Source organism: Herpailurus yagouaroundi, unplaced genomic scaffold (genome assembly GCF_014898765.1).
Source record: "Herpailurus yagouaroundi ecotype Mexico unplaced genomic scaffold, PumYag 208, whole genome shotgun sequence".
Taxonomy (NCBI): Eukaryota; Metazoa; Chordata; class Mammalia; order Carnivora; family Felidae; genus Herpailurus; species Herpailurus yagouaroundi.
Window position 1 is genome coordinate 61,905 of NW_024412439.1, and position 23,077 is coordinate 84,981.

Sequence of the window (23,077 nt, forward strand, 5' to 3'; positions counted from 1 at the left end):
GATTCTGAGTTGGGCTCATCTCATCCTTGGGAGGCAGGTAAGTGCAGGGGGAGCCTATGGTCTCAGCCACACACAGACCTGGTGTTGCTACAACCTCGAGCCTCGGGCTCCTTCCACGTGCACCGGCCCCACCTCGTGGGCTTGTATATGCAGCATGTGTGCAAGGCATCTGCTAATTAAAGGTCCTCTTTCTCCTTCTCGTTCTTTCCGACAAGCGTGAGAGCTAGCAACGATTATGGACACCCCTTCTTTAGAGACCAGGAGACCGAGGCCACAGGAGAAAAGGAATTCAATATAGGTCACCAAGCAAAGGAGTGGCCTGGGGTCTGCCCGAGGGTCACAGCCAGGACAGGGGGTATCTCAAGGCTCCTGAGCTTCAGTGCTACGAAGTTTGAACAATAAATATTTATCAAACGCTGACTGGGGCCCCATACCCGTCTGTGGGAACTAGCACTCAGGGGGCTGGGGGAGGCCATCGCTCCCTGGCCTCAACTGGCTTAGATTCAGGTACTGCGGTGCCAAGGAGGGCTCCAGGGTTAGGAGAGGATGAGCTCCAACCCCGCCCCCAGATTTAGCCGTAACCACCCTCAGCTCTCCCTGTCTCCAGGTTCAACCCCAGGGAACAACAACCTCCAAGAAGCCTTCATGACCTGCCCCCAACACCTCCCAACCTCCTGTCCTTCATCAGTGCATACGTCACCACTACCCAGGCTTCCTACCTTGTGGTCTGGAATCATCATCTGAATCCTACAGAATGAAGGTCCCCTGGGGTCCTTCACTGATGCAGAGGGGTTCTCCGGCCACGGAACTAGTTTGGGCAAAGGAAAGAATTCTCTCCCTGTGGGCCCTCTGCTAGAAAGCCACTGAAATCCCAGAGACTGAGCCCTCCTACAGATAAAATTCTCCCTTCCCCAGAATGGGCCTTGCTGGCCTTCCTGCTCCCCCTTCTGGCCGCACTTGTCTCTTCCCTCTGTCCCGCATCGGCCCAGCCTCCCTAGGGGGGACACCACTCCAGGTCCTCCCCGTCACCTCACGGCGCCAGGCTGCAGTAGGGGTTCCTCTCCCCTACGGTGGTGAGAACCGGGGCTGCTGTCCAGCCGGGGCTCCTCCGCGCCCGAGTCCCAGGAAAGAGCTACTGTTTCCCTGCAGCCGGCACACGCGTGCGTGTGGACGCGCTCCTCAAATCTCTGCAGAAGGAACGCAAAGCGGGGAGGTGTGGGCCCAGGGAGGACAAAGCGGTGGCCCAAGGTCACGTGGCTGGGGAAGTGTGACAACCGGTCCGAGTGGGTGGTGTGCCCCCGGGGGTCTGTGTGGGACAGGGTGTGCGGTCGCAGGAGAATGAGGGTCTATGTGCCAGTTGGAAGAGCCCGCTGGGGGCTGCGAGCAGGTTGTGTTCTGTCCTCTCTCCCAGAGCTCCTACCGTGACCCACCCACCCCCGCCCCCAAGGCCCCTGGGGAGCCCCATCGCCCCAGGACACAGGGGGCTGAGGGAGCATCGGAATGCCAGGCAGGGATTTTCAAACACATATCTCCACACGGTGGCACTCAAAGAGATCAAAATGCATTTAATGTGGTCTAGTCTCGTGGCCTATGTCTTTAGATACTGCTATGTATTGAAAATAACATGAAAATTCTCCAGTTTCACCATTTAAAATAGATTTGACATTCTATGACCTCACGCAGGGCAGACACCCCTGTGCAGGGGCCTCCTTCCCACCAGGCCCCCGCTCCCGCCCCCCCCCAGCCCCCACCGGGACCCTCAGCAGGCGGGGACGGGGCGGCACAGCACCAGCAGGGCACGGGGTGGGGGGGGGGGGGGTGGGCGGCCAGCATGTTCCTAGCAGCACGCACGAGCGTGCACGGACACACCATTTCCACTGACATCCGTGTGCACACACCCCTGGGACCTGCACATGCTCACACGTGCCCATACACGCTGCCCCCAGCAGGCAGGCGCCAGCCCTGCTCACAGAGCCTGGCCCAGCTGCCACGCAAATGCTCCACACGTGCATACGTGTTCACTGGGACAAATGCACACATGCATAGGCCATCCTTGGATGCCATGTACTCACGCACACACGAAGACACTGCCTTGGAGCCTCCGGCACGCACATTCTACACATTCCCCTCCGGACACAATCAGGGCAGGGGGTCAGCAGGACTACTGCGTTCAGCTGTGTGCCCACGTCCGGAGCCGGCATCCGTCCTGGGCGGCGTGTCCCCAGCCTTCCAGCCTGGCTGACAGTTAAACCAATGCTCACGTACGGAACGCACACCCACAACCACGCCTACAGGTAAACGCACACACGAGTCTCTGCGTGTATCTGCGTACGCACGCGTACACATCCCGCATGGATGCCATCATCCCGGATTCACACACGTGTGGAGATCGCCGTGCGCACACACCTGTACGGCGCTCCCATGACGGGGTGAATCCGCACACCCGGGCACTCAGGCAAAGCTGTGACTGCACACATCTGCTTGAACAGAGATGAGATGGGATGATTGTCCACGTCAGTTCCCACACTCAGGGCTCGCACACTCACGCTCCTGAGCACACTGCCAGCACGGCCCCTTTCCCACACAAGCGGCTCAGTGTCTCGGGCGGGAGGGCGTCAGAGGCCACATTCTGGGCCAACTGCAACCCCCACACCTCCTAGTTCAGGCCGTCAAGAGACCCCTTGGAGACCTCAGTGCCGGGGTAGGCAAGGGAGGGACCGGATTGGTACGCACACCTGCACGGCACACAGACCACACACACGGGCACAAATGCTCCCCACTCACCTGTGCTCAGCACACACACCACGCACGGCATGTGGCACACTCAGAGGACTGACGCGCTCGCCACACGCCACACACACGTGCACAAACACGGGTGCGCACGCACGCGCGCACGCGCACACGCACACACACACACGCGGCACACACTCCCAGGGACCACGTAATCCTTGCTCTGCACACACACGGCTCCTCCCATCCACCCTCCCGTTTCAAGTGCACTAAAGAGGGAGACTATTTTGGTCTTTAGCACAAGCAATAAATAAATAAATAAATACAGGGGAGGAAAAAAAAAAAAAGAGGGCAGAAGAGTTTGAAAACGCAGCATCTGCCTTTGGCAAGAGATGAAAGGCAGATCAGGGCTGCTCTCCCGCAGGGTCTGGAGCTGAACCATCCGGTGTGGGCCCGGGAGGGGGACAGGCCTGAGAGGAGGCGCACCAAGCCCAGGTGGCTAGGGCCTGGGGGGAACCCAGAGTCCCTGGCCCCTGCTCCGGAGGGTGGGAGCGGAAGCCGGACACACCCGGCCCGGGAAAGATCTCCAGCTGCTGGGCACAGCAGAATGCAGGCTCCTATGCCAGCCCCAAGTGACCAGGACCACCTCGTCCCTCCCTGGCTCCCTGACAACCTGGGCGGGGGTGGGCAGGTAAGCCCTCCCACGTCAACTCCACCCTCGAGCCCCAGGGCTCAAATGGAGAAAGCCAGCTCTGGAAGCCAGGCCCTGGGCTGAGAAGGAGCTGAGGTCCCTCCAGCAGATCCTGAGAGGAAAGAGCTGCCTCCGCGGCCTGAATCATCCCAGCCAGAAATGAGGGTGGGGCCTGAGGCCAGGGCAGGATGCTGGGAGTCAGGCACACCTGAGGGCACGGGCCCAGGGTGTCTATGGGTGGGAACTGACAGCTCGTGCACAGACCCTCCATGGCCTCTGACTGCAGGCCAGGTCTCCGGCTTCCCTGGGGGCTGGAGAAGGATAGAAAAGGCAAGGGCCCCCAGCCCAGCCCAGCCACCCCCCCCCCCCGCCGGCCTCTCCCTGCCTCCCAGGACCCACCCACTCACTGGGTGACCTTGCACCCTACCTGTTTCCCCACTTGGGCCAGAGTCCTTGGTGCCTGGCTGTCTTGGGGGACGCGGATTGGAGTGGCTTAGACAGGCAGGCTGGGGAGACACACATGGGCTTTCTAATTAAGGACTTCCTTCCAGGCCTGGTTATTTGGGAGGACAACATTCTCAGCTGTCCTGGAAAGGGCCCCAGCTCCATCTCTGCCATCTGTGTCCTCCACCAAGAGCAAGCCCACACTGGGCAACTCCTGGTCCAGGGGCCTGCTCTGGGCCAACAGAGCCCAGTGCCCCAAACCCCTTCCTGACGAGGGTGCCTGGTATGCATGTGCCACCCCCAGTCATCTCTGCTGACGATGCCACACCTTTTCTAAGATGATTCCTCTGCCGTTCAGCAGCAGAGTACATACAGCCCGTGCTGCCCCAGGTGTGCAGAGAGCACCAGGACGGCCCAGCCTCTGCAGACAGGCTGCTGGGGACTTCACGGTGGAGTCAGGGGCGGCTGGGAGGAGGGGCGAGTCCGATAAGAACAGAAACAACCGGAGCTGGCCCACCCGGGTCTCTAAGGCACGACTCACTGGGGTCCCGTGGGAACGGGGCTGATCTGCTTCCTTGTAGTCTGGGAACCCGGCCTCCCTTCCCACGGGGCCATCTCCTCCAACGTTTTCCAAGTATCCCTCACTGTGGACGGGGTGGGGGCTACTGGGCAGAAAAGGAGAGAAAAGTAAAACAGGAAAATCTGGCGGGTGGGGGGAGAGCGGACCCTCCACGGCAGGCAGATCCCATATCCAGCCCTGAGACGCACCTCTAAGGTACAAAAGTCAAACTCAAAAAGCTCAGACTGGTTTTTTCCCAGCCCCTACCCCCACCTCTACCGGAAAGCTTTTATTACGATCATTCACATGGTCTTGGTTTTCTATCGCAAGCGTCATCTAACGCGCCCGTGAGCACGAAGAACCACGGGTGAGCACCGCGCTCGCCCTTGCAGATGCGCCGCCCGGCACACACCCGCCTTCGCAGAGGAGAGGCCTGTTCGGCCTCAGGGAACCTCGTGGAGCCTCCATCTGACTGCTTCCATCTCAGCAGACTAGTGGGATTCTAACTGTCCTTTCTTATAACCCCCACAAAGTAAATTGTTTTCAATCACGTGTTATTATTATTATTATTATTTTTTTTTTGTAAACAGTCTTACTCAAGCTAAGGTTGAGAAAGCCAAAACTGGTGTTTCTCCCCAAGTTAAAAACCAGCGAGGCGCACTGCAGCCTGCCAGCCTTCGCCCACAGAGGCTGGGTGGCTGTGGAGCCGTTTCCAGGCAGGCTGCAGTTCTAGCCTCAGGCAGAAGCCCCCGGCTCCTGGCCTGGACCCCGAGAGGCCACCTCCCTGTCCCTGCACCTGCTCTGGCCCCTGAGGCCAGGGGCAGCCCACTGGCCGCCCACTCTCCCGCCAACCTTGCCAGGCCACTGTGAAGAAACATAAAACATCTAAAACGCTACTGAGTCTGCAACCGGGGCACCTGGCCCGTTCTGCTCAAACCCGGGGCCCTTGCGGGACGCCGGGCCTCTCCCTGGCGGGGCGGATGCTGCACGTTGGCCGATGGCGGCTCAGATCTCTGACTCCCGTCTGTAGGGCCGCTGCTCGAGGCCGCCGCCGCCGCCGCCGCCGCCGCCGCCACCGGCCTGGGGTCTATCAAAGTCATGCCGGGCCTGGGGGCTGCGGCCATCCTGGTCTCCATCTGCCTCGTCCTCCTCATCACGGCTCAGAAAGGCCAGCTCGTTCTCGTAACAGAAGGAGTTGGCACTGGGAAGCAGGAATTTGTTCTCCACCAGGTCCTTGGCGCTGCAGCGGGGTGTGGAGGGCACCTCGTAGGTCTTGTGGAAGTGGGAGTAGTCGATCTTGTACTGGTTCTTCTCCTCAAAGAGGACAGGCTCAAAGCGGTGGCCCCACAGGATCTCGTTGGCCAGGTAGGAGCTGCGGGCCTGCGTGGTCATGGCCGTGGCCTCCACCATGCCCTCCAGGATGACCACGATCTCAAAGTCATCTGTCTCCAGGTCCTGCCGGCTGATGCCAAACAGCGGGCTGGCCTCGTCGATCTCATGCAGGATGGTGATGGGTGACACGAGGAAGATGCGGTCGAGGCCCTTGTCAAAGCCGACATCGATGTCGATCTGGTCCAGTGGGATGTACTCGCCCTCCTCGGTGACCCTCGGCTTGATGAGCTGGGCCCGCACGTGGGCCTCCACGATGTGGCTCTTACGCAGGTTGCCCACGCGCCACATGAGGCAGAGCTTGCCGTCGCGCAGGGCCACCACGGCGTTGTGACTGAACAGCAGCGTCTGTGCCCGCTTCTTGGGCCGAGCCATCTTGGCCATGATGGCGCCGATCATGAAGGAGTCGATGATGCAGCCCACGATGGACTGCGCCACCACCATGAAGACGGCCACGGGGCACTCCTCCGTCACACAGCGCAGCCCGTAGCCGATGGTGGTCTGCGTCTCGATGGAGAAGAGGAAGGCCGCCATGAAGCCGTGGACCTGCATCACGCAGGGCGTGCGGCCGCGGCCCTCTGCCGGCTCCAGGTCGCCGTGGGCCACGGCGATGACCCAGAAGATGACACCGAACAGCAGCCAGGAGGCGAGGAAGGCCAGCGAGAAGATGAGCAGCATGTAGCGCCAGCGGATGTCCACGCACGTGGTGAACATGTCGGCCAGGTAGCGCTGCGACTTCTCATCCATGTTGGCGAACTCAATGTTGCACTGGCCGTTCTTCTTGACGAAGCGGTTTCGGCACCTGCGCCGCGTGTGCACCTTGCCGTTGCCGAAGCCGTTGGCGCCCGACATGGTGACCAGGTGCAGCCCGTCCTCCTCTGATGACACGATACTGTAGGGGTTGGCCCTGCCGGCCGAGGTCATCCCGGGGGTGGGGGGGCCCTGGCTCGCCCCCAGGCCGGCTCCGGGTGGGGCGTCTCCTGTAATGGAGAAGACGGCATGGCTGGCGGAGCAGGCCACTCCGGCCCGTGCTTCCGCCCCCACCCAGCCCTCGGACTTGGCGGGCGGACATTTCGCCCTAACTCACCCATCACTGGACTCTCCATTTCCCCTCCTAAGCCGGCTCCTTATCCTCCCCCTCGGCTTGGAACAGTGACACTCCATCCTCCCAGTAGCTCTGGTCAAAAACCTTGGATTCATCCTCAACTCGTCTTGGTCCCACCCCAAAGGCTCTGACTTCAAAATCTATTTGGGATCCTGCCTCTTCTCCCGCCTCCGTGGCCCGAGTCCCCATCATCACCCACCCGGACCAGTATGGCGGCCACCTCGCCAACCCCGATGCTCCTGCCCCGACCCCACTCCAGAGGCAGCCGCGGTGGGGGCGCCTGTCCGTCCTCCGCTCAAAGCCAGAGTTCCTGCTGGCACTTGCAAGGCCTGCGTGAGCGGAGCCCGGGACCCCTCGGAACCCACCTCCCGCCTCTGCCTCGCTCACTCGGCTACAGCCCACCGCCTCCACGTTGTTCCTCAAGCCTGTCCTGGACGTTCCTCCCAGACATCCTCCTGACACCTCACCTCCTTCGGTCCTTGGCTTCAATGCCACAGGAGCATCTCCAGAGGTCTTCCTGCACCCTCGGGAGACCGCACCACCTCACCCAGGTCCTCACTGTAACCCCAAAGCACCGACCGGTGGGTGACCTGATAATGGTGGTAATAACAGCAATGACGTGCACGGGGTTGGCTTGGCTGCCGTTCCCACTATGAGATCCCTGGCCACCGGAACACGCGGGGTGTGCTGTTTCGTTCGCTGCTGTCTCATGCCCAGGGTCTGGGACACAGCCTGGCCCCGAGGACACCCTCCTGACGCTCACGGGCTCTGCCCCAGGGCACCCACTCCCAATACCCCATCTCCACGTCCTCTGAGTCCCCAGCAGTAGCTAGGAGGGGGTCCACGAGTTCAGTGCCCAGAGAGGTCCCTGACTGACCCCGGCCCAGGGGCCTTCCCTATCCCTGCCTTTCTCAGCTCCAAGTGACAGCACATAGGGAGCGCTCAGAAGCATCACTGTCCTGGGCCCACGCAGGGGAGCACGTGGTTGACTTGCCACAGACACGCACACATACACTCAAGCACACCAACAAGTCTCAGGGCGTGCCCCGCTGCACAGCACCCGTGGCCGGACAAACACTGCTCTCATGGCCGGTAGCACACATTCAGCCCCCAGAGACACAGGCTGGCGGCCGCCCCTCCCCCAGTGCCCCGTTGGCTCCGGGCTGGCCTGTTGGTGCCAGGCTGAGGCATCTGCGGGCCGGAGGCCACGGTGCCGCCCGGCCCTGCGGGCACTGAGGCCATCTGGCCATTAGCATCGGGGCTGCAAGTGCTCAGGCCCCCAGCCTGGCTCAGCGGGGCTGGGCTGGAAGGAGGGGGAGAACCCTGGCCGGCCGGCCTGGCCGAGGCACTGAGGAGCCAGGTGTATTCCTCCCCACTCACCCCTGATCCCCTCCTCTGGTCACGCTAGAAGGTCAGTGCTAGACAAGGCTGGGAGCCCTCGAATGCTCCCAGAAGACAATGAGGCCCCAGATAAGAAGGCCCCCACGGTAGCCGGGCCAGAAGCAGAGGCAGGTGGCTGGGCACCCACCAGAGACCGGGAAACAGGAAGTGACACAGCCAGGGGGAGGCGACACTGGCATTCAGCCCGGATCTGTGTGACCAGGGGCAGCCAGAGCCCCCGGGGGAGCGTGACATCTGACCTCTGCTTCAAACCCCTGGGAGACAGGTGCGGGAGAAGCTCACATGACCACCCAGGCTGCAAACCCGTCCCAGGGTGTGTCTCAGCTGCCAGGTGCTTCTGGATCCCCGGGGCTGTGGCACATGTGTGACACTCTCGTTTCTCATTGCCTCAAACTGCAGAGAAAGCAGGCCAGACTCATCAGCATTTGCTGGTCTTAGGTCATCCTCTCAGAAACCCAAGAAGGTGGCCACTAGCATTACTTCTCCTCTGACTGGAGATTCAGAGAGGTTAAGCGACTTCTCCACAGCCACACAGCCGCAAGGCAGGAGAGGTGAAATTCAAACCACTCTCATGCCATGGGGGACTCTAGGCTCCACGGGGGCCTCTTCTCGCACTTCCCTCCTCCCCCCACAGCTTCTCCAGCTGACCACCTCACCATGGGTCTGAGGAGCTGAGGCCTGAGGCTGTAATGGTGGATGCTGCTTCTGCCCAGCCCAGGAGGCAGGGAGCCGGCGATTGTGGGGACCCCGGAGACTGCACCGAGAAGATGGCTCAGCCCCGGGTTCCTGGACCCTCCAGGCAGAGGTGGCCAGGCTCGGGGTACTTAGATGCCGGCGGGAGGCCACCGGATCGCAGGGGGCAGGTTTATGTGGCCTGGAGGCCTGGAGGGATGTCCAGCGGGTCATGGCTGCTCCAACTGGGGCTCTGAGCGGCTCGAGGCCTGCAAGGGACAGAATTGGAAGAATCAAAGGCCGGAGAGCCCAGCCTGGCGCGCTGCTCCCACCAGCCAGGCAGCCTCGCACCTGGCCAGCAGCGCCCAGACAGGGAAGGCTGCTGCAGTGACTCCTGGTGTCTGTGGCCGGGCTTGGGCACTTGGGACCCACCCAGTGTGTCACACAGGCTGGGGAACCCCTCTTCTGTTGGTGTTCCTCCTAAAACCACACAGAGAAAATCACAACAAGGTCACGTTCACACCCTGCTCCCCTGTTTCTCAGGTAGAAACTGAGACTATGAGCAAAGTCACCCAGAAAGTAAGGATCAGAGATAGAGTTAGAGCTGCAGGCATCAGTCCGGTCCTCAGCTTCCCATGGCCCCCCTCTGTTGGGTGTATATGCCTGTGGGTACATGCACGTGTGTGTGTGTGTGTGTGTGTGTGTGTGTGTGTGTGTGATTCTAGGGGTGTGGGAAGCCCCTCCCAGGCTCTTGGTGAATACAGCACCACAAAGAAAGACCCAGAAGAGGACCCATGAGTAGAAAACCCAGCACCACAAACTTGCCAAACATCCCAAGGACACTCCACGCAGACAAACACAGGTGTGGCAAGAAGGTTACGCAGCTCTATGGTCTTTAAAGACTTGATTTAAGAAATGTGGGACAATATCCTCAACCAAGGATACGCACGCCTGTTTGGCTCTTGCTCAGTGGATGCATATGGTTAGATCAGATAAGAAATGGAATTAGATTTGTTTTGCTGGAAGAGGCCTTAGCAAGTAAAGAGGCCGGCTCCCCATTTCCCAGATTCAAGAGCTAAGGCTGAGACTCGTCCCAGGTCACAAAGCCACTCGTGGGTTTGGAAGAGACAGTAAAGACAACAGTTGGGACCGCTGTGGGCAGATGCCCAGGCTGGCCAGTGGGGATCCCAGGCATTGCCCGGAGGGGAGCAGGAGAGAGGCAAGGGCTGTGCTACCTGAGCGAGCCAAGGTGACTTCAACGCCGCAGGCCGGGAGCGAGGCAAGTCCAGCAGGCAGAGAAGGAGCAGTGGGCAGCACAGACCCAGACACCTCTGAGAGACGGGGAAGCTGTCCCAGCCCCGTTGTCTCTTGAGCCCGCTTCCTTGCCGGGCACAGCGTCTGCAGACTCAAGACTCCTGGCCCCCAGTGTGTTCAGAAGGCGACAGGGCCCGGGCTGGGAGCTTTTAGAGAGGCAGCTACCACATGACCCAAAGGTGGGGCCCAAAAGTCACCGGGAGGTGCCTCCGGATGCAGCAGGACACCCCATGCCCAGTCCCCTGAGGCTCTGGGCACCTCAGGTTTCGGTGACATCCGGGAGGGGAAGAGGACAGGGCCTGGGCCCACATTCTCAGATATTGAGAAAGCGCTAACTAACTACAACAGCCAGTGGAGGGAGCCCAGAGTGGGAGGGGCTCAAGGTCCTGCCTCTCGGGCTTTGAGCTGGCCAGAGCACCTTCCGAGGTGGGAGCACACGGATCAATGCATCCTGAGTGCTCACTATATGCCAGGGCGGGTTCTAAGAGCTCAAATTATCTCACTTAATCCCTCCACAACGTTATAACTATCATCCCCATTTTCCAGATGAAGAAACGGAAGCTCAGAAAGACTAAATCACTCGCCCAGGGTCACACTGCCTTTAAGCAGCAAGTTCCCAGTCTACAGGGTTAGGAGAGAAGCCAACACCCCATCCTACCAGGCCCTGAGGCCAGACTCCAGGCATGACACTGAATTCCTGTCTCAGTTCTCAAGGCCTTTGTCACGCCGTGTGCTGAGAAGACATACAAATCCCAAATCTTGGCACCAAAAGCAGAGGTAAGCCCCGCACCAGCACCCCTGACCCATGGCCACTCAGCCCTTGCTTGGACCATCCAGGGATGGGGCACTCATTACCTCGTGACCAAAGCCTACAATTAAGAAATCCTTGGAGATCACTTGGTTCAGCGAAAGCCAGTGTGTGGCCTACAAGCAGCTGGCACCCCCTCCTCTACCCCATACCCATGGCAGACATCACTAATCCATCAGAGAACTATTTCTCACATGTCCTGGCACAGCCCCAGAATCTTTCTCAATCTAGTAACTACCCATCAGGCTTAGAAAGAGGGTTTGAATGGGGTGCCTGGGTGGCTCAGTCGGCTGAGCGTCCGACTTTGGCTCAGGTCATGATCTCACAGTTCGTGAGTTCGAGCCCTGTGTCAGGCTCTGTGCCGACAGCTCGGAGCCTGGACCCTGCTTCGGATTCTGTGTCTCCCTCTCTCTCTGCCCCTCCTCCACTCATGCTCTCTATCAAAAGATGAGTAAATGTTAAAAAAAAAATAAAGAGGGTTTGAAGAATCCAATCTCTGATTTGTAGGCTCCAAGAGGGGCTCCCCTGCTCGGTCACACAGGAAGTGAGAGGCAGGGCCGGGCCTGGAGGGTGCACCCCAGCCAGGCAGAGCACCTCAGCAGCGAAACGCACCCAGGGCTGGGAGTGCACAGGCAGGGGGCAGGGCACTGCTGGCAGGGGGTCGGGGGCACCGTGGAGCAAGAGGGAGAACATGCTGGCACACTCAGGGGCCGGGGAGGAGGCCGAGGTCACCTTGGAGGGGGCCAAGAGTTTGCACGGAGGGGAGATGGAGGGTTGGGGGCACCATTTCCATTCTCACAATGGGGAAGAAGAAGACAGTGTCCTTTGACCTTTCCAGGCCAAACTCCCTTCCCCTCCGCCAAAGCACAGACAGCCGTTGCCCCCCGTGCACACCATGGCCCGCACACATTCAGGGTCAACACAGTGCAGGTGTTCTGTGGCAAGCCCATGCCAGGCCCAAGGAGAGAAACAGTGATGACACCCCAGTACGATGCTGGAGATGACTGGTGCCCCGTCCATCCCCCAGGCCTCACCACTGCAGGGCCCACCTGCTCAATTTCCAACCGCTAATGCTAGTCTTTTTGCCCGAGCTCTCTCTGGCCACAGGCCCGCGCTCTGCTCACGCATCGGGCAGGCTAGGGAACTAATGCCCCCAGGGCAGCCTTCCTTGAGGGGCAGCTCCCTGCGCCTGACAAGCCTCCTCTGGTGCCAGCTCTCTGCTGCCTCCCCAGACCCGAGCCTCCCCTCCTGGATGCTCCACAGGACCATGTGGCCAACTATGGCTCCCCCTCTTCTCCCAAAGCTCCTCCCTCCTCCTGTGCCCTTCCCCCCTCCTCCCCCTCCTCCTTGCTTTTCTCGCCCATCCTCCCCTCCCCCACATCCACTCCTCCCCCTCCTCCTGTCCCTCCTCACCCTCCTCTTCATCCTCCTCATCCTCTTCCTCTCTACTTCCTTCTCCCTCCTTCCCTCCCCCTCCTCCTGTCCCTCCTCATAGGGTCATTTGGTAACCTGACCACTTCCCCAATTGCCTGGCCTCCTCTCTCTCCTTCAGCCCCCATATCCACTGCCTCACCAGGTCCTGTGTAGTTTTCCCTCCCAAATTCTCAAAGTTGTCCACCATTTCCTCACCCACATCTTCCTTCCGGTCCAGGCCACTCCTGTTCGGACACACCAACAAGCATCTAATGGCTTGTGCTGTGGCAACCTTCCCCCCCCATGTGATCGGACCCCCAGATCACAGCTAAAGTGAATGTTTAAAATCCTCCCATCTGTCAGGGATCAGCTAAAGGCCCCCACTTCCAGGGAGCACTTTTGGATTCTCTGGCCCCGGGCTTCTCCTCTTGTGGCCAGAAGCTACCTTCTTCGTTGTGTGAGTTGCCCTTCCCCAGGCCCCATCTCTGACCGACCTCAGAGGTCCAGAGAGGATGGTGCAGGCCTGGCACAGAGGGGACACCCAGGAAACGCCCACTGACCAAACAAAAGGATGAGGGGATATGCAGCAGGTAGCAGACGGATGAGGAACTGGATGGATCAATTAATGAGGTGACAGATACATGCACAGGTGGGTAGTCGAGCACAAGCATCAATAAATGGGACGGATGGACGGATGGACAGACGGACGGACGGATGGGTGGTAACCAGAAAGATGGATGGGTTAGGTGGATGGGAAATGATTCAGTGGGTTGGGTGGATGGATTAGTGGGTCGATGAAGAGACGGATGGATGGATGATGGATGGATGGATGGATGGATGGATGGAAGGATAGATTTGTGGGCAGGCAGATAAACAGATAGGTGAATGACTAGATGGATGAATGGGTGGATGGAAAAACAGATGGGATTTTGGGTGCATGGATGAATGGCTGGGATGGTGGGTGAATGATTGGGAAATGGGTGAATATATGGATGGAAAGATGGCTGGATGGGCTGGGTAGGTGAGTGGATAGGTAGATGGAAAGAAAGCAAATGGGTGGAAGGATGTGTGGAGCTGGTGGATGGGTAATGGGTTAATGAGAGGTCAAACGAGTGGTTGGATAGGGGAGTAAACAGATAAACAGACAGACGAGTATTTGGTTGAGTGGATGACTAGATGGATAGATGCACATTGCTGACCTTAATCTTACCTCTTGAATCCTATCTTCTAAGTAACGGTGCTGAGGGGGCAAGTGGCTGTCTTCAAGTCTGTGTTAGCAGCAGTTGCCATGTCCCAGGCACCAGCTGGAGAGGAATCAGTTGCTAGAAGACCCTAAAGTTAATAGGACAAAGCCAAGTTACTGTCGGTGGTTCTGCTCTCCTCACAAGTGCTCAAAAGTCTGAAATTTCTACATGAACCCACATTTCTGCTGCTTCTGTTGGGGCCCCACGGGAGGTGGAAGAGGCCTCCAGCCCACACCTCTGTTACCTCACACCTTCGCAGAATGTGAGTCTATCTATCAAACCTTTCGGAACCAAATAAGGGCAGAACAAAATGGGTCCCCAGAGAAAATAACAACTGATAATTATAGAGGGCCTACCACATGCCAGACACTGTGGTAGGTGTTTTACAGAGATCAGCTCATGTAATCCTCACAACTACCCCACAAGGTTGAAACCATTGCTGTTCTCATTCCAGAGATGCAGCTAATGTGGTAATTTTCCTAAGTTCACAGAGGAACTCAGATCCCTAACCTATGCTCCTAGCCACCACCTACAGAGCCTTCCCAGTGCCAACCACAGGATTCAAGTGTAGATGGGTAGAAGGACGGATGGAGGGATGGATGATGGATGGATCGATGATGCATAAATGGATGAATTATGGATATGTAGGTGGGTGTGTGAGTGGATGGATGGATGGATGGATGGTGGATGAATGGGTGGGTGGATTATGGGTGGGTGAGTGGGTGTATGGATGGGTGAGTAGGTAGATTATGAAGGGGTGGATGGGTGTATGGGTGGGTTATGGATGGATGGATAATTAGGTGAATGGCTAGTTAGGTGGAGGGATAGTTGGGTTGATGGATGAATGGGTGGGTGGGTGGGTGATGGATAGATGGATGAATGGGTGGGGAGATGAGCAGGTGAATGAATGCCTGGATGGATGAAGTGGTTGGGTGAGTGGGATAGATGAACAGACAGGTGAGTGAATGGGTGGATAAATGGCTACATGGATGGGTACACATCAGTAACTTGTCAGAGACTTGTATTAGGCATACACATATCCTACGTGGTCCCAGCATTCCATAAGCCTCAATTTTCTCACTGTCAAAGGAGGCCCCTGCTTTTCTTTCCGGCACACCGTGTGGATCGGGGGAGAGTGTGGCGGGAAGGGGTTCTGTGAATTTCCAGAGGCAAACTGACTTGAGAGGCCCTTCTCACCTTGCCCCACCCTTTCGCGGCTGAGGCTGGCTGCAATCCACTGTCACACTGGCTTTTCTGGCTGGGATTAAGGGAACTGTGGGTGAGTCACCCCCACATCATAAGCCTCCTGGGGCAGGTGACAGCAGTGGGTTTAGAGGCTCACGGGCCTGGGTTCAAGTCGCAGCTCTGCCCATCACAAGCTGTGTGACCTTGGGTGACTCACTTCCCCCTTCTGGGCCTCTGCTCACTCCATAAGGAATGTCTTGCTCGTCCCTCTTCACCTTCCAGGCTTTCACCTCAAGACTTCCAGTCCTCAGCACCCTGCTTTCTTGTCCCTCATCATTCCCTGAGCAGCTGCCATGGGTCTGCAGGGTGCCTCCCTTAGCCCTTACACTCTCAAAACTGATGGGGAAATTGAGGCTCACGGAGAGTCCATCATAGACCATATCACACAGCTGGGAGACTCCATGGCAAGGACTTGTGTCCAAGTCCCTGATCTTCTGTCCTTCCCCTTGAAGGGGCCTACACTTTGTCTGGCCCTGAGTGTTCAGCTCTTGGCTTCAGTTATTCCAAGCTTCACAGCCCCACCTTGAGGGAGAGATAGTTCTCCCAGCTGGACAGACTGGGAAATTGGGGCTGGGAGAGGCTAAGTCACTTGCTCCGGGGTCACCTGGAGCTGGAACTCTGCAAGAGGAGATGTCACAGGGCAATGGGAGCCAAAGTTTAGGGAGAAGGGCGCGAGACAGCCTGCCCCTCCCCGCTTCCTGTTGGTCACTTGGCCTGCCCCAGGCTCTCCCAACCTTGTTCCTGGTGCCCTAGTTCCTGGAAGGGGCTTTCTTCAGACCCACAAACCCAGACACATTTTTTCTCACAAATGGGCAAAATTAGCTCCATCCTAAGGGTAACTGAGGCTCAGAGCAGAGAAGTGACTCTCCCAAGGTCAGAAAGCCACTGAATGAGAGGCAGCTTGGAGACAAGAACCCAGGTCTCTGGACACCCTGTCCAGTGGTCCCCCTGCCACCCTGTGGTGGCCACAGCAGCCCATGATGTGAACTCAAAACTTCTGAAGTCCCCCAAATGCTTCTACGGGTCACGGTCGCAGTCCTAGATGGGACGGGCTGGGTGGGGGGGCATGGCTTGCACATAGCCCTGGAGCGGCCCGAGCCCACACAGGCCAGACCGGCCCTCAGTCTCCCAGCAAGTGAAGGCAGCACCTGGATGGACACTGAGGCTTCCCTACTCCTCCCCGTCAGTGCCAACCTGTCAGCCGACACTGGGCTGACATCGCCAGGGACGTGGTGCAAGTCACTTCCCCTTCCTGAGGCCCAGCTTCCTCCTCCACAAAATGGGCTGATGACGCCTGCCCAGCGGATGTGCCTTGCAATTCAGTGTGGCGAGGGAGGTATGCTCTGGGCACGGGGCCTGGGACAGCAGGGCTCTGGGAGGAGGCAGCTGTCACCAACGTGCACAACAGTCCTCCCGGGCGGGGTGCGGCCGAGGGGGCCGGTGATCCCCGATTCCCTAATTCAAGCCTGGCTGACCCCAGCTCATGAAGGGCCCTTTCTGGGCCTCAGCCTCCTCATTTGCAAAACAGGTAGACCCCGCCTATCTCAGGAGACTGTGGAAGGAGTAAACTGAGGCCCTGTCCCGGTGCAGACCCACGACAAGTGCCGAGTCCCTTCCGTGTTCTCCGAGAGCGGGTTTCCGGCTCTGACCGGCACCGGCAGCTGACAGCAGAAGTGGGGACTCCCCACAGGACTGAAAGGTGGCATATGTATCCCTGACCCTCCCACACAGCCCCGCGTGATCCTCTCCGAGTGCATCCCAACAGGCAACAAAGCAGGAGAGCCATGACCTTGCACAGACAGAATCCTGGCTGCCTCCTTCCCCTGTGCCTGGACGGTGCTGGCTGGCCTGCAACCCTCAGGCCCCTCGTGTTCCACAGCCCATGACAGGGGCTGGACACATCGATCCCAGGGACAGGCTGCGCCAAGTGGCCAGGAGAAGCGGGCATCTGCCTTCTGAGCCCCAAGGCGAAGCCAGGGCAGGAGGTTCTGGCCCCCAGGATGGACGGCGGGTCATGCCAGACACTAAGGAATGTTTCTGAGGGTATTTTTATCTTGAGAACATCCTTCTACAGGGGGGCGGGGCCAGGAGGGAGACAGGGTGTCCTTGGCCCCAGGCCCCTGGGAGCAGCAGAGGACAGAGGCCCCTGGGAACCCTCCACTAGAGTGGCCATTACAGACACTGTGCCGTCCCCAAGCTTCACTGAGTCCCAGGAGCAGATGACACCTAGAGGGTCTTGGGGGTTTCACGGGCTTGCTGCTCCGCTCCGACTCACTGTGCGACCTGGGGCAGGTCTCTGTCCCTCTCTGGGCCTCCCTCTTGCAGTCAACCTTTCCTGAGGGCCTGCTCCTGCCAGGCTCAGCTGGGCACCAGTGACTTGGATGGACCAGCAAATAAATGCCTGTCTGCATGGGGCACCCTGCCAAGCAAGGGAGATAGTGAGTTTACCAGCAATCACAACAAGGCTGGATCAGAGCCACGGTCAGAGCCCTCGGAGCCCAGGGGAGATGTCTAACCCGGTCAGGGTGCAGGGGGACTTCCTGGAGGGAGCAGCAGGAGGAAGCCCAGCCCAAGACTGGCCACAGTGCAGTGAGGGGCACTGACAGCCTCACGAATCAGGGTCCCCACCTGGCTCTGCTCCTCCCACACCGAGCCTTGGGCAAGGCTCTCCCCACCTCGGAGCCTCCCTGTTCCTATCCCAGGGGCTGGCCCTTCCAAGCCCAACATTCCAGAATCCTAAGGGATCTGGGGCCGAGGAGGGTGTAGAGCGACAGGCGGGGACATACTTTATCACTCTAATAAGAGGGAAGTGCCTGCATGCACAGGTGCTGGGGCCAAGGCATTACATTAACAGATGAAGAAACCAAGAACCTGAGAGGCGCCAGATAACATATTAAGGAGCTTGGACTTGATCCTAAGGGCTATGAGATGTCAGAAGGAAATCTGAAAGTATGAGCTCTGGGGCAATATGGCCTGGGTTCAAGCCCCATCTCTGTCCCTTCCTCTGTGTCCTTAGGCAAGTCATATCATCTCTCTGAGCCCATCTTCTCATCTGTAAAATGGGATTAATAATGGTATCTATCTCGTGGGGTTTCAGCAAGTTAATACATGGAGGTTGCCTAGCCGGAAATTTCCTGGTCCCCCACCCGTTCCCATCATCATATATCTGAGGCCCTGATTCACTCTAGAAGAGGGGCATAGGCCCCTGGAGGGCCTGGACTGGACCTGACTCCAAGTAGGAAGGAATGAACAGGTGGGAAGAGTGGGAAGGAACTCCAGCAAGAGGAATACAGTGAGCAAAGGCACCATGGCCTCTATATTTCTTACAGCTGTAATGCTTCAAGCTTCAACTTAATTGGAGTCTCAGACATTTCCTAAGCATCCAGCATGTGCACCGGAGAGCAAAGACCTGAAATAAAGTTACAAGAAACAACCTGAGACAAGGAAGACCGTGAAAGAAAAGATAGGAAAATTTACCAACATAAAAATATTTATGATGTTGTTGATCACAGTCCATCATAAGCAAAAAAGGTAAATGAAAATGTTATAGAAAGGACTGGAGTGATTAAATATATAAAGAGTTCTTATGAATCAACAACAGAAAAAGACAGAGTAGAAATGAACCCAGTGCTAGAGCCGGGCTCCCCACTGAGTATCATGTGATTCCCCAGCAAGTGATGACTCAGGAATGTCCACACCTCAGAGCCCAGCCTGAGATGGCCCCTGACAGTGGAATGCCTTGCTCTGCCTTCCAGAACTCAATGCATTCTTCAGGCTCAAAGGATGCCTCCTCCATAAAGCCTTCCAAGATTCCCCTGGGTCCCCTGTTACTCCTTGCTGAGTCCCCACAACATGTCGCGGGCCCCTTGAACTGAGTGCCTGGCTTCAGCTGAGTGCCTGGCATTGCATCAGAGAATGTTCCAGGTGGAATAGCACGAGCATTTTTGACAGAGCAATAAATAAGGCAGAGAAAGGATCATGGCCATGTCCAAGGTTACCAGACTGCGAGCTGAGTCTATCACCCAGGTATCCTGCCTCTGGTCCCTCTGTGCTCCAGCCACCTCCTCCCTAGTGAGTCCTCCAGACCTGCCTTGCCCCCATCGGGGAAAAGGCCCCTCTTGGAAGCTGCATTTCTTCGTATCAGGCTGGGCCCAATGTGGGGCCTGTCTGGGACAAGGCAGGGCAGGATCGGGGCCTGAACCCCTGGCCTCAGTCCCCCAATGACCCCGATGTTCTGCAGGGGGAAACACAAGGATGGTTGTTTTCTTAGCTTCCCTTTTTTTTTTTTTTTTTTTGTCCTCATTTGGCAAATTTGTTTTTATTTGGAGAACAGAAAATGCACTGGGAGAGCCTGCCAGACCTCTCTGAGGGGCCCGGGGTTCCTTCTGGCATGGACAGGAGGCTGAGCTCTAAGATCAGGAGTCCATGAAAATAGAGGGGGCTTTCTAGAAGGCTCATCACCCCACCCCAGGACTCCTCTTTACAGTTCAGGTCTGGGGGCACCGCCAAGGGCTCGGGCCTTCACCTCCTCACCAGAATCACACTTAATACTCACTAACTCACTCAACAGGTATCTACTGAGACTACAACGTACAGATACAGTGCTTGGGGCCAACATTCAAGTGGAGCAAGACGGACAATGAACATGTTAGAGGGGAAAAAAAAGAAGCAATTCCAGAGGCAACGTGGGCACTGTTCCAGAGGTCTTTCAGAAAACTGTGATATTTGACTTGAGACCGATGGGAGAAAATGTGGGAACAGTGTTCCTGGAAGTAGGAACAGCAAGAACGAAGACCCTGAGGCCAGAAGGTTGCTCCATGTGTTTAAGGAACTGGAGGGAGGGCAGCAGGGCTGGAGCTGCGTACGCCAGGGAGAGGAGGGGAGGTGAGAGGGGACAGAAACAGCTCAGAGAGAGGACTTGGCTGGGGACACACCGCCAGCTGGGTAGATGGGAGCACCTGAGCTGCTTCTTGCTCATCTGCCAGTGGTAGTAATAACCCAGGTCCCAAAAGTGGTGCTCCGAGGAAATGCTTCCCACCGCCTTGCCTTGCCACATGCCAGACCCTCTGCCCAAGGCCCTTTCTTCCTTTTTCTCCCTCAAACTCTTATGCATCCTTCCAAGCCCCTACCGCTTGTGCTTCACTCTATCTTTGACCAGACCATGCTGGGTGGCACTTACCTATCCCTCCAAGTTTTCCCTACCAGGCCAGGGGCCCCCTAAGGCCAGGGCCTGGGTCTGACTGCCCTGAGCACGGTCCAGGTTCTAGAAGAGGCTAAGGAGGGCAATGGAGACTAAGCCTCAGAAGGCCCCTCATGATTCTGCCACTATGACCCAGGAGTACCCTCGAGGCATGCACTGCAAAGCAGCGGGCATGGCTGCCGTCCATCCCAAGACCACTTCAGTCTCAACTTGCCATGGGACCTTGCTCTGTCTGGGCCTCAGTTTCCCCATCTGTCAAACGAGAAGCTCTTCTGGGTTTGTTCATGTTGCCTCAGGGAGAAGGCTGTGGCCCGGGGAAGGGGAGTCTCCCACCTCCTTCCCCTATTAACGGCTCACAGCAGAGCAGCCCTGCAGGGTGCAGGGGCAAGGCTGTCATCATCAGAGTCCCCTCTGAGCTCTGGGCAAGCCCACGGAGCAGGCAATGTCAACTTTCTGCCAGGTCAGCGGGGGGGTGGGGGTGGGGTCCAGGCCGAGCCTCAGGGTGTTGGAGGGTCCTCCCACCCCTAATAAGACCCTGCTGGGAAACATCCCAGTGCCTGCCTACCCAGAACAGCCATGTAGGTGGCACTGAGGGTGCAGCTAAACTTTTCTCCCTGCCATGGCCTGTGTTGGTCCCCAAACTCTCACGAGGGCTGCTCAAGGACACCAAAGCAAGGGAGCCTGAGTGAGGGGAGAGGGGTGCAGGGAGGTCCAGAGGACCACGTGGGGCAGAGGCAGGGCATGTGATCCCTGCCACTCGGGCGCATGTTCCAGGGGGTCCTACCCTGGGGCCCCAAAATGGAACCCAGGGCTCTCTGAACTTGATGGGAAAAACACCCGAACTTCCCCTTTTCTCTCTGTAAAATGTACCATCCCCTCTGCGACAAATGGAGGCAGCAGAGCCCAGCAGCCTGGCGCTCAGTACAGCTGGTCCCGGGGCCTGTTCTAGGTGCTGCCAGCAAAGGCATTCTGAAGCAACAGCGTGCTAATTACCGTATCACACATTCTAAAATAACGTTTTGATAAACAGTTCACGTTTCTGGTTTCCTTTGTGGTCCTGTGTGGGTTCTCTCACGCGTTCAAGAACATTATCCTGAGCAAGTGCACATCAAAGGCATCCACAGCCAGGCAGGTCGGGACTGGGGCATCATCGTGAAATGGTGGAGTCACCTGGGCCGTCTCGTTCATTCATTCGTTGGTTCATTCATTCACACGTTCACTCATCCATCCGTCATCCATCCGTCCGTCCGTCCATCCCACAAGCATGTCTTCATCGAGCGCCAACTCCATCTCTGGAATTGGTGTAGTGGGAACAGGGTGAAAAGCCCGTGCCCCTTGGTGTTTCTAACAGGTAGGGGAAGAGACAGACACTTCAGAAGGAAGTGAATGAATGGAGAAGACTCACGCTGCCACCGGAGGCTGTACGACCACGGCGGGAGGCGCGGTCCGGCTGCCTGGGGGGAAGCCAGGGCTTGCAAGAGGACACAGGGCTCAAGCAGGGAGGGCAAACGCACAGGCCAAAGGCAAGAAGGAGTTGCTATCTGAAGGAAGAGGGTTGGCAAGAGGGAGGCAGGCAAGATGAGGTCTGAGCGGGCATGGGCGGGTCCTCGGCCTGTGACCCACCTATGATGCCCCTTGGCCCCTGGTCCCAAAGTCACTCGGGAGTCCTGGGGCCCAGGCCAGGAACATGAGCCTGAGGAATTCTCTGGAACACAGGGATGAGTATTGACAGCATCGTCTTCCAGGCATTGCTTCGTCTAGTCCTGGGTGAGGTACAGGATCTTCTTGGCCCAATGTCACAATGAGCTGAAGCTCAGGGTGGGAAGGGACCCACAGCCAGAGGGCAGTGATGCTGCGACCTCACAGCTGTCTCACCCCGACTCTCCCCACCGCACACGCTTCTCCAACCCCAGCAAACCGGAACTGCGCACCAACCGTGCACCAGGCACACCCAACACCGTGACATATGCTGCTTCAGTTCACAGCATCGTTCCTCTTGATAAAGGCCAGAGACGGGCTCAGAGAGGGTGAGCACCTTGCCCAGAGCCACACAGCTGGTCCACAGCAGAGGGGATGGGAATCCAAGACTTCCAGGGCCATGGGAAGAGAGACCCTGGACAGGACTACGCCAGCCTGGCCCTAATGTCTCCAGGAGAACCCAGTCTCTCCAGATGTCTCAGGACCACCTCCTGCAGTGAGCCTCCCTGTGCGCTGCTGTCTGCCTCTTCCTGAAAGCTAACTGATGCTGGGTCAGGACAGCGCAGCGGGGGGCGCCGCCCCGGGGGGGCACTGCTGACAGCCCAGGGCTGGCGGGGCAAGGGCCTGGGGGTGTGACCAGCAGGTCTCTGCCCCAAGAGCAGGTGGGGCAGCCACTGAGAACCCCAGGAAAAGCTTTCTCATGCCTGAAGCTTTCATTTAGCACCTCTTCTATATTCCTCTGAACAACCCTACGAGACGCTGCCTGATGTCCTCCCCCAAGAGGAAGAAACAGGCTCAGAGAGGGAATCGAGCACCTCACAGCTACAAGCCAGTCAGCGCGCAGAGGGCCGTCTCCTCCTCAGGCGAGGCCTGGAGGCCTGGAGGCCTGGAGAGTTCGTGTGTGTTAGTGGCTGGGGTGAATGGCCAGAGCTCAGAGGACGAATGAGGCTGCTTCCTGACCCCATTCTCACACCAGCATCTGCCGGCAGGAGGAAGATGTTAGGGGCCCAGGGATTCTTCCCACACTTGGTCCCAGCCCTTGCCTGCTCCAGCTTGCCCTGCCTCCGCCTTTAAGACACAATTACAGGATTAACCCTTGCCTCAATTTCCACATCGGTTACGCGGGCCAATTATATTGCCTGCCTGGTACTGCTGTTTAGGGAA

General features: G+C 57.9%; 1 protein-coding gene across 4 annotated transcripts in view; it reads right to left on the bottom strand.

The window, feature by feature from the left end:
- Nucleotides 1-1,543: 1,543 nt before the first annotated feature.
- Nucleotides 1,544-23,077, bottom strand: part of KCNJ12 (potassium inwardly rectifying channel subfamily J member 12) — a 44,404-nt gene continuing 22,870 nt past the window's right edge. For 2 of the 4 annotated variants that reach the window (XM_040452961.1, XM_040452962.1), the window contains exons 2-4: nt 13,737-13,858; nt 8,976-9,260; nt 1,544-6,793 (exon numbers count right to left, since the gene is read on the bottom strand). In XM_040452961.1, the coding sequence (XP_040308895.1) occupies nt 5,430-6,793; nt 8,976-9,225 (1,614 nt within the window). In that variant the 5' untranslated portion in view covers nt 9,226-9,260; nt 13,737-13,858 and the 3' untranslated portion in view covers nt 1,544-5,429. Of the gene's footprint in view, nt 6,794-8,975; nt 9,261-13,725; nt 13,859-23,077 lie in introns of all 4 variants that reach the window. The other 2 variants (XM_040452965.1, XM_040452963.1) reach the window with 2 other exon arrangements.